Genomic DNA, 16,407 nt, shown 5'->3' on the forward strand with positions numbered 1-16,407 from the left:
TAGCTGCGCTTATTACAAGCACTCTTACTGCAGTTACAAAAGAACAATTTCAAGCTGCTTGTTCAGCGTGTCCAATTCAACAAAAACGACAGGAATTTCTGACAAAGAGATGGCCCAGTAACCCTAAACACCTTGACCCAGTTTTGCGGCCTTATTTTAGGGTTTGGGATGAATTTTCTTTGCTTGATGGCTGTGTGCTATGAGGTATACACTGGTGACTTGTGCCAGAAGAATTACAGTCAAAACTCATACACCTGGCACATGATACTCATCAAGGAAGTGTCAGAACCAAACAACGACTATGGGATCTGTATTGGTGGCCAATGTACCCTTCCATTGTGACACGTACCCTTCCATTACAGCCTGTTCCTCTTCCTGAATCTGCATGGGAAAAAGTGGTGATTGACATTAACGGACCCTTTGATGCTGCTCCAAGATAGCTCAGTGGTTTGAGCATTGGCCTGCTAAACCCAGGGTTGTGAGTTCAATCCTTGAGGGGGCCATTTAGGGATCTGGGGCAAAAATTGGGGATTGGTCCTGCTTTGAGCAGGGGGTTGGGCTAGATGACCTCCTGAGGTCCCTTCCAACCCTGATATTCTATGAAGTGACTGCTGTTATGCCATCACTTTAATAGACTATTTCAGTAAATGGCCTGAGGTAGTGTTTACATTGCAAATCTCTTCTGCTACAGTAATTAAGTTCCTCTCTCCAGTTTTTAGCAGGGAAGGTAACCCCAAAGAACTGGTTTCAGATAATGGTAGTCAATTTACTTCCCTGGAGTTTGAAACTTTTCTAGCAGAGGGGAACATTTTACACAGAAGGTCATCCCTATATTACCCTCAAGCCAATGGGGAAATCAAACAGTTTAACAGAAGTTTGAAAGAGAGTTTGCAAACGGCTAAACTGGAAGGGTGATTGTGTATAACCTTCACTACTGATTTCTTGCAGGCATACTGAGCTACACAACATGCCACAATGCAAAGATCACCTGCAGAGTTACTGCATGGGAAACAGATGAATACTAAACTGAACATTGCTGGATTGTTAAAGGCATGACCTGATGCCCCAATCGAGGATGATGTGAGAAAAACAGTTGAACAGAACCAAGCAAAGTAGAAGGCTTTCACAGACAAGCGGTAGGCTGCTAAGGAACCAAAGTTTGAGTGTGGTTCCTTTGTTAGAATACGAAAATCTGGAATTTTACATAAAGGGGACCATAAATTCACAGCTCCTCTTAAAATCAGAGAAGAAGGGACTTTACATCCCTTCTGATGGGCAGGTATGGAATGCTTCTTATCTTGCACCTGCCTATGCACCAAGAGGAGATTAGGCGAACACCCAGTCTGCATTGGATGACTTCACCGTAGTATCAACACAACAAGACATTATACTGGAACCAGGGCTTGAGAGACTGCCTGTCAGACCCAGACGACCACCTGTCTGGACTAGAGACTATGTTATGTAGTATCTACAGTGTTTTCAGTGTAATATTTCTGCCAACAGTATAGTGTCTTGTTTCATATTTGTTCCTGTGATTAGAACAAGAATGTTTATTTTATTGGGAGAGTTTCTTAAGAGAGGAGGGAATGTGGTGTTTAGATGCTGCTTGTAATTATTAGAACTGGGAGCACGGACTGTTGGGAGTCTGAAAGGACAGAAGACAGGAAGGGGGGAGGGGGAAGTTGAGGAGGCGGAGTGAGAGCTACCGAGGGTGCAGCAGCAGCTTGGTAAAGAGGTTTCCACTTTAAAAATAAAGTCCTGTTGAAGTTTGTTAGTGCCTTGCCTGGTTGCTACAACACTTTCTAAATTATTTAGCCACTTAAGTGACCCAATTTTCAAAAATGTTGATATGCACTCCTTGGGTGAAACATAGCGGATCTTTCTAAACAGCACACAGTAACAGTAAAGAACAGTTTATGATGGCAATGAGGGAAAATCCTCTCTCTCATTGAAGCTGCAGGTGGAGATTCTGCTAAGTAGAATTTAATTTGATGGGTGGAATCCTGTATATAATTTTTGTAGTTAATATCTGTCACAGCAAGTGAAACCACATGCAGGATCTTAGACTTTGGGGACCATATTGTTTTAAGTTTATATATCACTGAGGGCCATGGATTGTAGGCAACTCCACGGTGGTTAAGCACTGGAATAAATTGCCCAGGGAGATTGTGGAATCTCCATCACTGGAGATTTTTTAAGAGCAGGTTAGACAAACACCTGTCAGGGATGGTCTAAATCAGTGGTTGTCACTTTTTTTCCTGCGGACCACTTAATGATCTTTCCAAATGTTTGTATCGTTAGCTAACTATTGTCATGCACTTTGGATAAAAGTGCTATATAAAAAAAAAAATTTTTTTTGTCCTACAAATAAAAGCACACAACTCATATTTTAATATCAGTAGTCTTATCTTTCTAAAGTGATGGATGTGCCCTCTCTCCCCCACCACAGCAGCCACAGAGATGAGGCTGGGAAGGAGGGCCGTCTCTCCCTGGCAGCCACAGCCCTGGAGCTGGGGAAAGTCGCCTCTTTCTCTGGCTGCCGCAGCCTGGCATGTCCCAAATTCCCCCCACCCACTCTTCTCACCCCACTGCCCCCTCCCACCTATCCCTTATTCCCCCAAGGCCACCACCTCACTGTACATGTGCATCTTCTCCATGCGTGGCTCCATTAATGAGGTGGGTGGCCCTTCATTCTCTTGTGTACAGCCGCGCACCTCAGAGAGAGCCATCTGCGGATCACCTGAAGGGAGCTCGTGGACCACTGGTGGTCCACAGACCACAGTTTGAGAACCTCTGGTCTAGATAATACTTAGTCCTGCCACGAGTGCAGGGGACTGGACTAGCTGACCTCTCGAGGTCCCTCCTAGTCCTATAATTCTATGGGAAGGAGGGCTACCACAGCTCCTCCAGGCATTAAACAGAATGGGAGCTGATTGCAGGAATCATTCAGGCTGTAAACAACTTCAGAAAAGTACAGTCAGCTGGGGGAGCTTGCAGAGACTAGTTCATACTGGGGTTTCAGAGACAAGCAGAGAAAAGAATTTTTTCTATACACAGCCTGAGTTTAAACTGATCCAGCTCCGGGGCAGCCTGAACCCCAAACCCCTCATCCCCAGCCCGCACCCCCAGCTGGAGCCCTCACCCCCCACACCTTAACCCTCTGCCCCATCCCTGAGACCCCTTCCACACGCCAAACCCTTCAGCCCCATCCCTGCCACACATCAGCTCCATATTGGTGCACATAACAAAATTCATTCTGCACATGGATAGGAAAAATTAGAGGCAATGACTGCCTAGGAAGTAGTACTGCAGAAAGGATCTGCGGGTTTATGATCCACTAGAACTAAATAGGAGTCAACAATGTAATCGTGTTGTGCAAAAGAAAAAAAAAGTGAGCATCATTCTGGGTTGTATTCGCAGGAATGTTTTAAGTAAGACACGAGATGTAATTCTTCTGCTCTACGCCGCGCTGATAAGGCCTCAGCTGGAGTACTGTGTCTTGTTCTGGGCACCATACTGTGGAAAGATGTGGACGAATAGGGGAAAGTCCACAGCACAGCAACAACAAAAAAAAAAAAGATTAAAGGTCTAGAAAGCCTGACCTACAAGAAAAGATTGGGGAAAAAAAATGGGTTGTTCAGTCTGGAGAGGAGAAGACTGAGGGGGGTCACGATAACAGTCTTCAAGTACATAAAAGTTGTTATAAAGAGACGGGTGCTAAGTTATTCTTCTTATCCACTGAGAAGAAGACACGAAGCAATGGGCTTAAATTGCAGCAAGGGAGATTCAGGTTAGACATTAGGAAAATCTTCCTGTCAGGGTAGTTAAGCTCCGGAACAAATTGCCCAGGGAGGTTGTGGAATCTCCATCACTGGAGCTTTTTAAGAATAGGTTAGACAAACATCTGTCATGAATGTTCTACTTAGTCCTGCCTCAGTGCAGGGGACTGGACTAATGACCTGTCGAGGTCCCTTCCAGTCCTACCTTTCTACCGTTCTACACACATCGTAAGAGAAAGTGCTAGCCTCAAGGAGTCTGCCATCTAACGCAGAACGTGCGGAGGAGAAAGGAAGAAGTATTGTCCCCAGTTCCCAGACAGGGGGCTGAGACCTAGAGAGATCAAGTGACTCGCCCAAGGTCACACAGTAAGTTGACAGCAGAGGCAAGAATTGAGCCCTGATCTCCTGAGTCCCAATCAAGAGCTTTAACCACAACTCCATGTTCCTAGCAGTGGGCTGGTTGGTTCTCATTTGTTCACTACTCACTGGGTTTGCTTTCTAGCTGCTCATACTGGAGACAGATCAGTGTTCTATGGGAAGTCAATTAAAAACCATTTGACTCTTAAAAAAAAAAAAGAAGAAGAAGAAAAAAAAAGCAGCAAGCCGAAAGCCAAACAATGCGGGGAAGTGGCACGTGTGGGACGGGACAGTCATGTTACGGTATTTGTTTAATCCTGTTTTGCCAATTCCATTGAGTCAAGTAGCTAGCAGTGAATCATGGGCATGTGCTTCCCTCCAGCGCCAACCTCAAGTCTGGGCCTAGGAGAGCTGCCTCCTGCGTTTGTCCGCCCCATGCCAACATTCCTTAACATTGTCAGCTGTCCAAGCAAAACAGATCCGTTCTGTGAAGCAGTGTCCTCAGAATAGGTCCCTGGCTGCTGCCAGGAGATCCCCTGCCCTACTAGTGCTTCCAGTTTCCTAAGGACACCTCTGTTTGGAAAATGGTGTGTTTGCTCTAGGTTTCCATGGCAGTGGTGCTCTCGGCCTCTTGGGTCTGTCTGGGATTGGCCTGGGGAAGGATCTGCTGCTTGCCATGCTTGAGTGAAATAGGCTGAGAAAAACTTCTGTTCAGGCTGGGACCAGAAACCCACTGCAGGCTCCCAGCCTAGCTAGCTGATGGCTATTGTCTAACCCAAGCGTTATCCACGAACAGAGCTATCATGCAGGGTTCTGACACTGTTCACTCCGAAAAGGGTGCATTTCTAGCTAATAAGATTCCAGGATTGTCACCTGTCTATGTGTCATTCTGAAGTCTGGACTGTCTGTTGACTCAGGGTGAAGCGATAGAACGGGTACAAGCATGTCTGAGAGCACTCTTTGTTCAGATTATCCCCAGGGTCAATCACCAGGATTTCATGGTCTGGTACGGTCCAGTTTTTAAGTTCTCAGCCATTTTGACTTTATGAATTACACCTTTGCAGTGTACAGTTGCAGCAAGGCATGTATCTAGGCTGTGCCAAGAGTCCTAGACCGTTGTCAAGTATCAGGGAGTAGCTATGTTAGTCTGTATCCACAAAAACAACAAGGAGTCCAGTGGCCCCTTAAAGACTAACAGATTTATTTGGGCATAAGCTTTCATGGGTAAAAAACCATGCATCTGAAGAAGTGGGTTTTTTATCCATGAAAGCTTATGCCCAAATAAATCTGTTAGTCTTTAAGGTGCCACCACACTCCTTGTTGTTTTTCTAGACTCTTGTGATATTAGAGGTACTCAACCAATCAGCCTCTTTACTCTACGGCTAATTTTCATGCAACAGTTTCATTGGTTCTATGAGGGAGACTGCACACATGGTGGATTACTTGGCCCAGTTGCTACACCAGTGCAATAATACAGGTTTTCAGCTACTAGTTATTTTGTACAAAACTTTCTCTTTGTACTGCACTTTTAAATTTCAAAGGAGTCTGCTGGCATCAGGGCTGGCTGCCATTTTGTTCTCAGAGCTGCTGCAGCATGTTACAGGGAAAACATACATTGTGCTCTCTCCTGGAGACTTGCGTTTGTTTTTTTCCCCTCATTTTATTTTGCCTGGCTCAGCATTAACTCCCACCCTTAGGGTTAGGGTTTGGGTTTGGGCAGGGAGATGGTGCAGGGTGGATTTTTGTAATTCCAATTCCTTTTCCTTACATTTCTTGAGCACCCTGTTCTTCCTGGCCAAAGCTGAGGGAGGAAGGGAAAGTATCTGATGAAGCAGGCCTGTCTGAACTCATCCATTTCACTCCCTGGGAAGTTGTGTAAACACTTTCACCGGCTTCCATCTGAGAGCAGCCTCAGTCTGCCTGCACTAAGGAATGTGCTGGGACATAGCTGTGCTGTGGTCCCTTACATCGGGATTAGGCAAAGGCAGGAGGAAGGGGGAGAAGGCAGGGGGCAAGTCCAGTCATCCAGGTTACTAGCTTCCTGTTCCACATCACGGAGACAAAGGATTCACTGTCCCCTTCCCCAGGCTCACCTTACGGCTGCTGCTGGGGTGGGGGCACACACTGCTCCTACTGTTCAGGCTGGCTGGTCTGCAAGGCTGCCAGGCCTCTTTGCTTCCTGCTGCTTGGCCTGCCTGGGGAGTACGATGAATGCGCTGCCCATGAGAAGCCAAGTGTCAGCGCACAGGTGGCTCATGCAAAGTTCCACCCAGCTCTCTAACCCAAAAGTTCAATCCAGGCCTTTCAAGTACTGTCCAGAGGTGCCTTTGCCAGCCAGCACCCTCTCACCACAGTGCACACACATCATCACAGTGACCCTGCCTCAGTTTCCCACACCCCACCCACAATCATTTGTCTCCATGCCAGAGGAGATTCCTCTTATGACTGCAGCCAGGTTATTTATAGTCTCTCCCCTTCCGGGGCAGTAAGAAGTCTGATACACTGGAGCCCAATAATCTCAGGCCCCTGCAGTGTCCTCTGGATTTTACTATCCCCTTTGCTGGGGGTGTGCTGGCAAGGGAATCTCCCCCCCCCCCCCCCGAGTTCCAGTCCCAGGATCCTACGTTAAGAAGCTGGGACCAGCTCCCCACAGTTCCTTGCTGCCTCCCATCTCCCCTCTCGCATAGGCCCTTTGCAGACTCACATTCTCTGATTCTCCCCTGGTGAGGGTCTGACTTCCTGCCAGGTTGTTGCTCAGGGTGGCTCCTCTCTGTACCTTGGGTCTCTAGTAGCCTGCCCTCTCCTCTGAGTTGCAGCCTCTTATCCCCCAGCTGGATATGTCTAACCTGCCCGTTAACCCCTTAGTTCCTGTGGTAGGATGGGTCTGTACACCCCTGACAGATGGTGTAAACATAAACATAAAATGGGCTAAACATTCCAGTTACTGGGTCTGTAATTCACAGCCATTAGCTTTAGGGCCACACAACCCCAAGAAAGTGATCTATGATTTCTCCTGTTGCTTGAGGACCTTTGCTCCTGTGGATGTCACTCCAGTAGCAGCCAGTTCCGTGCCCCAGTCTGCATCTCTAGCACATGTGCAATGGTAGAGTCCCAGGGCTCTGCAGGCCACGCTTGTTTCTTGTCAAGATGGGCCTGGACCAGTCCCCCAGCCTGGAAACCCCCAGACTCTGGGGAATCTTGGATGAGAATTCTTGTTGTGACATTCCATGCCTCTTCCTTCACTGCTACTGGATCAGGGCGCCCCAGTCACTTGACTGCCCCACACAGTTGCTGGGTCTAATCCAAAAATAAAACTATTCACCAGAACATCAGTGTAAAGATGGAAGCACCCCCCTAAACGCAGGAGCTGAGCAGTGCATCAAACCCTACAACTAGCCACGTGGCTGCCCGGCGAGGTATAGGGCTGGAGGCCAGGTGGCCAAGTGCTTGAAAAGTGTGGTCATCTCACAGCTACTGCAAGACGCAGTCTGGTGTACCAAGCACCCGCAGCCTTCCTAGGCTAGAGATGCTAGACAGAGATGCAGATGGACCTGGAAAGGCCACGTGCTCTCCCTTGGTCAAAGCACTGTCTAGCTAGAGGAAACAATCCTGCACTGGAGATGAGATCTAAGAGATCTCTGCCACTCTTGTGTTCTCGGCTCTGATCCCTGAATGTCACCATGTTGTCCTTAACCTTGAAGACTACCACAGGCATGTGGTGCTCAGACACTAGGCTGGATTTAACCCCTCTGCCAAGCCATCTGTGTGTGCCCTTAGTGCATACCCTGCAGGTTATTGCCAGCAAGGCTCCAGCCAGGACCCTCCTAGTTCATAAGCAGCAGCTCTACCACATGAGCCAAAGGGGCGGGGGGTCCATCTCACCAAGACAGCAGCAGCCGAGTTAAGCTTGTCCCAGCCAGTCTCTTGCATGGTTTACAGCAGAGGTGGGCAACCTACGGCGTGCGGACCATATCCAGCCCGCGGAACCATCCTGCCCGGCCCCTGAGCTCCCAGCTGGGGAGGCTAGCCCCAGCCCCTCCCCTGCTGTCCCAGCTCGCCATGCCGCCAGCGCTCTGGGCAGCACGGTGGCATGGCTGGCTGTGGCCGGGCAGCACGGCTGCCAGTCTTGCCGCTCTGAGTGGTATGGTAAAGGTGTGGGGAGCTGTGGGGTTGGATAAGGTGCAAGGACACCCGGGGGGGCAGTCAGGGGAGAGGGAGCTGGGGGGGTTGAATAGGGGCTGGGGTCCCGGGGTGGGTGGTTAGGGGTGGCGGTTCCCAGGATGGGGAAGTCAGGGGATAAACACCAGGGGCCATTGGATGGGTCAGGGGACAGGGAACAGGGTGGGTTGGATAGGCATGGGAGTCCAGGGGTGTGGATAGGGATTGGGACAGTCAGGGGACAGGGGGGCTTGGAAAGGGGGTGGGGTCCCAGGGGAGCGGTTGGAGTGGGGAGTCCTCGGAGGGGGCGGTCAGGGGACAAGGAGCAGGGGGGATTGGATGGGTTGGGGATCCTGAGGGGGGCAGTAAGTGGGAGGGGCAGGGGCCAGGCTGTTTGGGGAGGCACAGCCTTCCCTACCCGGCCCTCCATACAGTTTTGCAACTCCAATGTGGCCTCAGGCCACAAAGTTTGTCCACCCGTGGTTTACAGCCAGCAAATCTTAGAGGTTGGACCACCTGGCCCTGAGGCTAAGCCTCAGCAGTGATGCCTCTTGCTTATGGTGTGTACAGGACATAGTCCTTCTGCCAGCTCCGGGCTTGGGGTTACAGCAAAGATCCACTTTCAAAGCAGAGATGTGCTGGTATTCAGTTACTGGAACTATTTCCCGTAAGGACACCTGCTGCTGACTCAGCTACCGTGACACAACAGGATTCCTGGATGCACAGCCTGCAGGTCATTGCTAACAGTTTTCAGAAGTTCCCTGAAGAGTCCTCTGGGGAACTTGAAGCATGTACTGTAATGATGTGTGGGCGGGAGCTAGACTAGTTCAGGAAGATCTGCTTAGTAAGTAAACTTTTTGGAAGGTGGTTCTCCTGGGATCCTCCTGTTTTTCACCCTCCCTCTTCCTTCTACGCGTCAGACTGGCCTGGCTTTTTTGATCAAGGAGTGGAGGAGGATCTTGCTGTGTTGGTCAAAGGGGGTGGCTGTCAGGGCTGGGTTGTGGACAGCCAGACATAGTGGTTGGAGCTGGAGTCCAAAGTTGGGAGTCAGCTGGCTCAGAATACTGGGAGGTCAGAAGCCGAAGAGAGACTGGAGATCAGAACTACAAGTCGGTAACCAGAGTCAAACTGAGTTGGGATACCAGGGGGTCAGAGGCAGGAGACAAACCAGAGATCAGACCCATAAGTCAGAGGTTCAGAGCCAAGGCAGGTCAGGATGCCAGGAAGTCAAGCCGGGGAAGCAGGAGCAGGAGGCACAAGGTACACAGTCCAGAGTAGGGTGGATTGGTCCTGCTTTGAGCAGGGATTGGGTTAGTTGGGGATTGGTCCTGCTTTGAGCAGGGATTGGGTTAGTTGGGGATTGGTCCTGCTTTGAGCAGGGGGTTGGACTAGATGACCTCCCGAGGTCCCTTCCAACCCTGATATTCTATGATTCTATGATCCCAGTTGTTCTGACAGCTTTCCATTCCTGTTGCTGGCTTAAATAGGGCCAGCAGTCCAATGGCTGCTCTGGGACTCTGCCAAGGGGGTATCAGGGGCGGAGCCTCAAACTGGGGCTGGGCTTCATGGGTCCCGGGTCAGCAGGCTGCCAAGTGGAGGGTTGCAGCATGGCTGCTCCTGTGGACTCACGTTCGAGGCCTGTGGGTCATGATGATGGCCAGGGAATAACCCTGGGAGCTCCCACCCAGGGAGGCAGAGAAGGCCTCTGCAGCAGCTTTGGAGAGCAACAGCTGGGATCTGAATGTGGTCCCCCTTGGCAGTGCAGTGAGCTAAGGCACCTGCCAGTGGGACACTATACTATGAGCCGGGCTGTGATTCCCCTGGCGCATACACAGACATACTCGCATGAACTCTCAGTGCGCCAGCCAGTGTAGCTGCTAGAGTTACCACCTTTGAAATGCACCCACCCGCAAGTCAGGCCCGCCACAACCCCAACCACAAGGCAACTCTGTGATCCCCGCCCTTTCAACAGCCACTTATAGTTTCTAGAGAGATCTTATATATAGACGAGACTGGTAACATTGCACGTCTCCTCACTCTCCTGTGACTCAAACCCTCTCTCACACACCTGCACCGTGCGCTTGCGTGTTGGTGGGCAGCCAGCTGCTGTATTTTCAACAGTTTAGATCTGTTATCACTTAAACTACAGAAGTGGGAACACTGCAGCACCTTTAGCTGGATATAGACACTTTGAACATTCGATACCCCAGTGCATTGTGATAATAATGTAAATCTCTAGACCCACGGAAAAGAAAACCTGGCAGATTAAATTATTTTTCTGGTAACTGGCAAATCCATAAAAAAATGGCCAGGCTGGTCAAATACCAGCCACGTGGTAACCCTACTAGCTGCAGGAGGAAGGGTGGCAGGAGCAGAGGCATGGCTGAGCCATGCCAAGTACAAACATGGTAAAACCAGTTGATACCTACTTGGCATGGTACAAACTATTTTACCTTTTGTCCCTGGACCTTATTGCTGCCACCACCAAGCGTCTAACAAATATAACAGGGAAAGAGCCTGCTTGGAAACGTCTTTCCCCCCTCAAAATCCACCCAAGCCCTACACCCCCTTTCCTGGGGAAGGCTTGATAAAAATCCTCACCAATTTGCATAGGTGAGCACAGACCCAAACCCTTGGATCTTAAGAACAATGAAAAAGCAATCAGGTTCTTAAGAAGAATTTTAGTTAAAGAAAAAGTAAAAGAATCACCTCTGTAAAATCAGGATGGTAAATACCTTACAGGGTAATCAGATTCAAAACAGAGAATCCCTCTAGGCAAAACCTTAAGTTACAAAAAGACACAAAAACAGGAATATACATTCCACCCAGCACAACTTATTTTATCAGCCATTTAAACAAAACAGAATCTAACGCATCTCTAACTAGATTGCTTACTAACTCTTTACAGGAGTTCTGACCTGCATTCCTGCTCTGGTCCCGGCAAAAGCATCACACAGACAGAGAGAACCTTTGTTTACCCCCCTCCAGCTTTGAAAGTATCTTGTCTCCTCATTGGTCATTTTGGTCAGGTGCCAGCAAGGTTGTTTTAGCTTCTTAACCCTTTATAGGTGAAAGGGTTTTTCCTTTGGCCAGGAGGGATTTAAAAGGTGTTTACCCTTCCCTTTATATTTATGACAACTGCTATTTACACCCACGCTAGCTCGATGAGAACTAGCACAAATATGTCTATGTACACGAGAAGGGGAACCACAGCCCTAGGTTGTAGTGTAGACATAGCCTAAAACTAGCTTTAACTCCTCCTGTCCCCCACACTGCTCCCTTGGCCAGCAACATATTGTTCCCCAGACTGTTCAGCCCAGTTTGCAATGGCCCATGCAATGGGGTTGCCACCATTTCTCCTCAGGAGCATAGGCCACCATCTAATACATTTCACTGCTAGGAATTTTTTCCTGATCTTCTTTCACGTCCTCCCAGGACTTTTTAGTTATATACTCTTGTGACATGCTAAGCACAGGCTCTCTCCCCATGGTATTCCCACCCTCCTATACTGGTACATACAGCTCTTCTGTGGTATCTTTGTTTCAAAAGCAGAACTGAGCTGCCCCCTGCAAGCTGATGAGTATCTGATGACAAACAGCACTGCTCTCAGTCCTCTGCCATTTGCGCTAAGCCTCATATAGCCGTCACACAGAGACCCTTTCACCAGCTGCGAGGGAACTGAAATAAAGTGCAGCACACACATCCGTATGAATTTGCTCTGAAATTAAAACTGACAAGCCGGAAGAGTTACATTCTGAACGGTCATATCAATGGAAGAATAACAGAGTGAGACAAAATATGCCAACATATTAAATGGCCGGCTGCTGACCAGAGGCCGTAACTGAATCCTACAGTAAACCCTACAAACTTAAAATGAGTGTACTCGTTAAACAGACAAAGGGAAACCAGCACAGAGATTTACCTAAGGTGACAGGACTAGAACTCAGGTGTCCTGACTTAATTGAGGCCCCTACCTACTCAGCCAGAGTGCCTCCCAACACGGTGGATAAGCCCGGGGAGGTAGTCCAAGAATACAGGCCTTCTGGAGAGAAGTAAACAGGCAGGTGGATTTGAGTTTAAATACCAGCCAAGGGATCCAAAATGCAGCTGGAGAGCTGGGTGACACGGCAGGTCTGTCAAGCCACAGGAGAGGTTTCTGTGGAATAACCAGCATTGTTGCTGAGAGGCCAACTTCTCCAGAACTGCTAGAAAGCTTAATAGCATACTAAGGAACCCCTCTAATTCGGTTAAAATCATTTACCTAGTTACTGGGCAAAAATCCCTTCTTCCCCTGAAGCCAGGGGTGTTACATCTGGGATGAATTTGGTCTAGTCATCATCTGGATATAATTTCAAAGACATAGGCTCTTGCTCCTGAGAATGACATGATAAATGAACAGCTAGCAACTGAAGAGTCAATAGCATTATTCTGTGTGACCTGCACAGGCTTATTCTCGGCTTTCTGATCTGCATGCTGTAAACCCTATTCTCACCACACCGCAATTCCTCGGCCTCATGGACAACTTTTCATATGGTTTCGTTATATAAGGAAAACCTCTCATCCAAAAAATGCAGGAAGAGTTTGTTTTTTTTTATTATAGAAACAGCAGTAAGTAACTTTGCAGTCCCTTCTACTGCCTCCAGTTAAATAGAGAAACAAACACAGCTACTCCACACTCTGTCAATACAACACACGCCCCGCTTGCCTACAACGAAGGGAAAAGCAGCAGGCCACACTTCAAAACATTAATCGCTGACTCTGGATTAACACTTGCTCTGCCCCTGCATCCAAACATCAGGTGTTAACAAACAGTTAAAATCTGGAATATTAAATCTCTGTCTGCTTCCAAAACTTCAGTTGGATAAGGATGGGGATTCATGTTCTTATTTCAGTGTTTTGTCCACAGCCCTACATTATTTGTATTTACAGCTACAGAAAATGAACAATCAAGAGGAAGGGGCAAAATACTTTACAGGACAATAATATTTTGCACATTTCAAAATGCAGTAGTTCTAGCAACTATCTCTATACCAAAGTGGTGTATTAAATACTATAAACCACCTCAATGTCCCTACGTTATCACAAGATAGGCGTTCTTTTATCCCAGTGTGATCCCTCTGAAATAAACTTTAGAAGTGCTAACATGGCCAGATTTTCTAAAGAGCTGATCTCCCAATATAAGCACTTAAACAGATTCTGAGATTTTCAATTGGACCTGCTGGGGGTTGGGAACATTTGAAAAGACAGACACTTCTTGTAGCTGCCTAAATGGGAGCCAACCTCTTTTTAAAATCTGCCCCTCCCCTCTGCAGTGTGATTTAATTGCCTTACCTATAAAATGAACGCAGCCAAATACCCACAAGAGCAGATGGATATTCAGGGCCAGCATCTTCTCGGTAACTTGTGCCTGCACAGCCTGCTCTATCCATACTGTGAGTGAAAGAGGTGCGAGGAGAAATTTGCTGGCCTGGGTTGATTCTTTTGGAACTTCCTGTTAAATAATAGAAGGAAACAGACTGAATCCACAGGAGAGCTCATGCCATGGAACTCTGTTTTCGCCCATTATGGTTTAAAAGGATATGAGACATAGTTTACTGAATGCAAAGGAAACCTTGGCAGCATTTTTGTCAGGGAACTCTTCTCAGGCTGGAGGTGAACAGCAATAAATGTACACAGCGGGCCCAGTTTGCTGTGTGCTTACATAGCTTCTTTATGGTATCTATTTGTGTAACAACAATACCAGTGCTTTGGTGGTGTTACCTAGTGGGCTAAGCACAAGGCTAGCAGCCTGGAGGTCCTGTGTTCTAATCCTGCCTCTGACGTTAGCCTTGAGTAATTTACTTCTGCTGCTTATCTCAGAGGGTGACTGTGTATGGGAAAAGTGCCCATCATGGGTGCGAGCACCCACTGCTGGGGTAAAGGCTATTGTAGGAGAAAGTCTCCCCAACGATCCCCCACCTGAGGGTTATAAACTGTAATCAAGTCACCTCTTTGTCAAGTTAAATAGATTGAGTTCCTTGAGTCTGTCACTATAAAGCATGTTGTCTATTCCTTAATCATTCTCATGGCTCTTCTCTGAATCCTCCACAATTTATCAGCATCCTACTTGAACTGTGGGCACCAGAACTGGACATGGGATTCCAGCAGTGCCAAATACTAAGGTGAAAACCTCTGTGCTCCCGCTCGAGATTCCAGGATCACATTAGCCCTTTTGGCTACAGCGTAGCACTAGGAGCTCATATTCAGCTGATTATCTGCCAGGAAGCCCAAATGCTTTTCAGAGTCCCTGTGACGAGGACTCAATCCCCAGATGGCATGGTTCGTTGTCTGACCGGAGAGAGACAGGCAACACCAGCAAGGTCTGAACACAAAGCTCTTTATTGAGGAGTGCACACAACAATAGAGAGCAGCCCGTCTCCAAAGAGAACCAGCAGCCTCTAAGTAAAACTAATAGGTTTTTATAGACAGTTCCGTCGCGTCACAGATTTATTCATAAAGCAGTCCACCCCTCCCCTATGTTAGTTAAAATCCTCTCTCTTTATTATGCATGCACTTCTACCCCTTATTGTAGATAACTTTTAGCAAATTGTAATGCTTCACTAACTTTCTTATCGGTATGGGTGTCAACCAGGAGACAAGGAGTTAAGAACAGACATAACACTGAGGAAGTGAGCTGTAGCTCACGAAAGCTTATGCTCTAATAAATTGGTTAGTCTCTAAGGTGCCACAAGTACTCCTTTTCTTTTTGCGAATACAGACTAACACGGCTGTTACTCTGAAACACAAAAACAGGGAGTGGAAAACAGTGCCTCCTATCTCAACAAACTGTTCCCAGAACATTTGGTACAAAAATGCAGGCCTCCCCTTTTTTCTTACTCCCTGCAACTTAAACAAGTATTCTTTTATTCTATTTATCTCGTTCAGGGACTTTCCCAGCAACCTTTATTGGCCTGACTTTGGTTCGGTTGGCATAACTGCTTCATATTTAATTTTTCTCACCTAACACCTGCTTCCCAGGATAGAGTCCCCCGGCTTGTAAACGTGGCCTGCATTCTTTGGTCCTAGATGTATACATTGACATTTAGCCATATTAAAACACACATTGTTTGCTTATACCCAGTTTACCAAGCTCTATATCCCTGCAGAGGGCCTGTGCCTCTACAACGCCCTGGCAGCCTGTCCCCCTACTCCCATCCCTTGTCAGGGTGGGCCCAGTGGAGTGTGCGAACTGGGATGGAGTCCCTCTGAATGGAGCAGAGCCAGGGGGAGGGAAAAGAGCTACACAATGAACATCCTAAGGTTGGATAAGATGGGGGGGATGGTTTGCATTCTCCTTACCCCAGTCTAGCCACCCCTGTCCCCATGCTGCATGGAGCAGGCTCCTTGGCAGGGTGGGGCTGAGCACCCCTTCTGCATGGAAGGGACAACTCCAGCATGCACAGATCTAGGTCCCTGTTCGGCAAAGCACTTATGCATGGGCTTAAGCCTCTTTAACTTCAGTGGCACTTGAGCACCCGCTTTTCAAGGGAAGTGCTTTGCTGACTCAGGGCCTTGGCAAAGGCTGATCTGGCTCAGTTCTGCACTGAGTGCTATGGGGATCCAGCTGGTTCATATCTGGGAAGCATCTGGAAGCTACAGCATAGGCGCCAAGTTTCTAATCTACTGGGGGGTGCTCCCCACAGCTCTGCCCAGGCCCTGCCCCTGCCCACTCCACATCTTCCCCCCCAAAGCCCCACCCTGCTTATTCCCACCCCCACTGTGGCCCACCTCTTCCTGTTCTGCCCCCTAGCACACTGCACCCTCACTCCTCCCCCCCCGCCCTCCAGTGTCTCCTGTCGCTGCAAAACAGCTGATCCGCAGCAGGCGGTAGGTGCTGGGAAGGAGGGGGAGGTGCTGATCTGCGGGGCCCGCCGGCGAGCAAGAGGCGCTGGGGGTGAAGGGGAGGTTCTGGTGGGGGGGTTGCCAGTGGGTGCTCCGCACCCACCATTTTTCCCCCATGGGTGATCCAGCCCTGGAGCACCCACGGAGTCAGCACCTATGAGCTACAGCATGAATATTTCAGAGTAGCAGCCGTGTTAGTCTGTATTCGCAAAAAGAAAAGGAGGACTTGTGG

The 16,407-nt window shown here is 48.4% G+C and overlaps 1 protein-coding gene across 3 annotated transcripts in view; it reads right to left on the minus strand.

Moving 5' to 3' along the window:
• ECSCR (endothelial cell surface expressed chemotaxis and apoptosis regulator) overlaps nt 1-13,731 on the minus strand; it is a gene marked incomplete at its 3' end in the record, with an annotated part of 48,740 nt that extends 35,009 nt beyond the window's left edge. For all 3 annotated transcript variants that reach the window (XM_084636672.1, XM_084636673.1, XM_084636671.1), the window contains exon 1: nt 13,626-13,731. In XM_084636672.1, the coding sequence (XP_084492798.1) occupies nt 13,626-13,683 (58 nt within the window). In that variant the 5' untranslated portion in view covers nt 13,684-13,731. The remainder of the gene's footprint in view (nt 1-13,625) is intronic.
• Between the last annotated feature and the right edge of the window lie 2,676 nt (nt 13,732-16,407).

Source organism: Lepidochelys olivacea, assembly GCF_965140295.1.
Source record: "Lepidochelys olivacea isolate rLepOli2 genome assembly, chromosome: 8".
NCBI classification, from domain to species: Eukaryota; Metazoa; Chordata; order Testudines; family Cheloniidae; genus Lepidochelys; species Lepidochelys olivacea.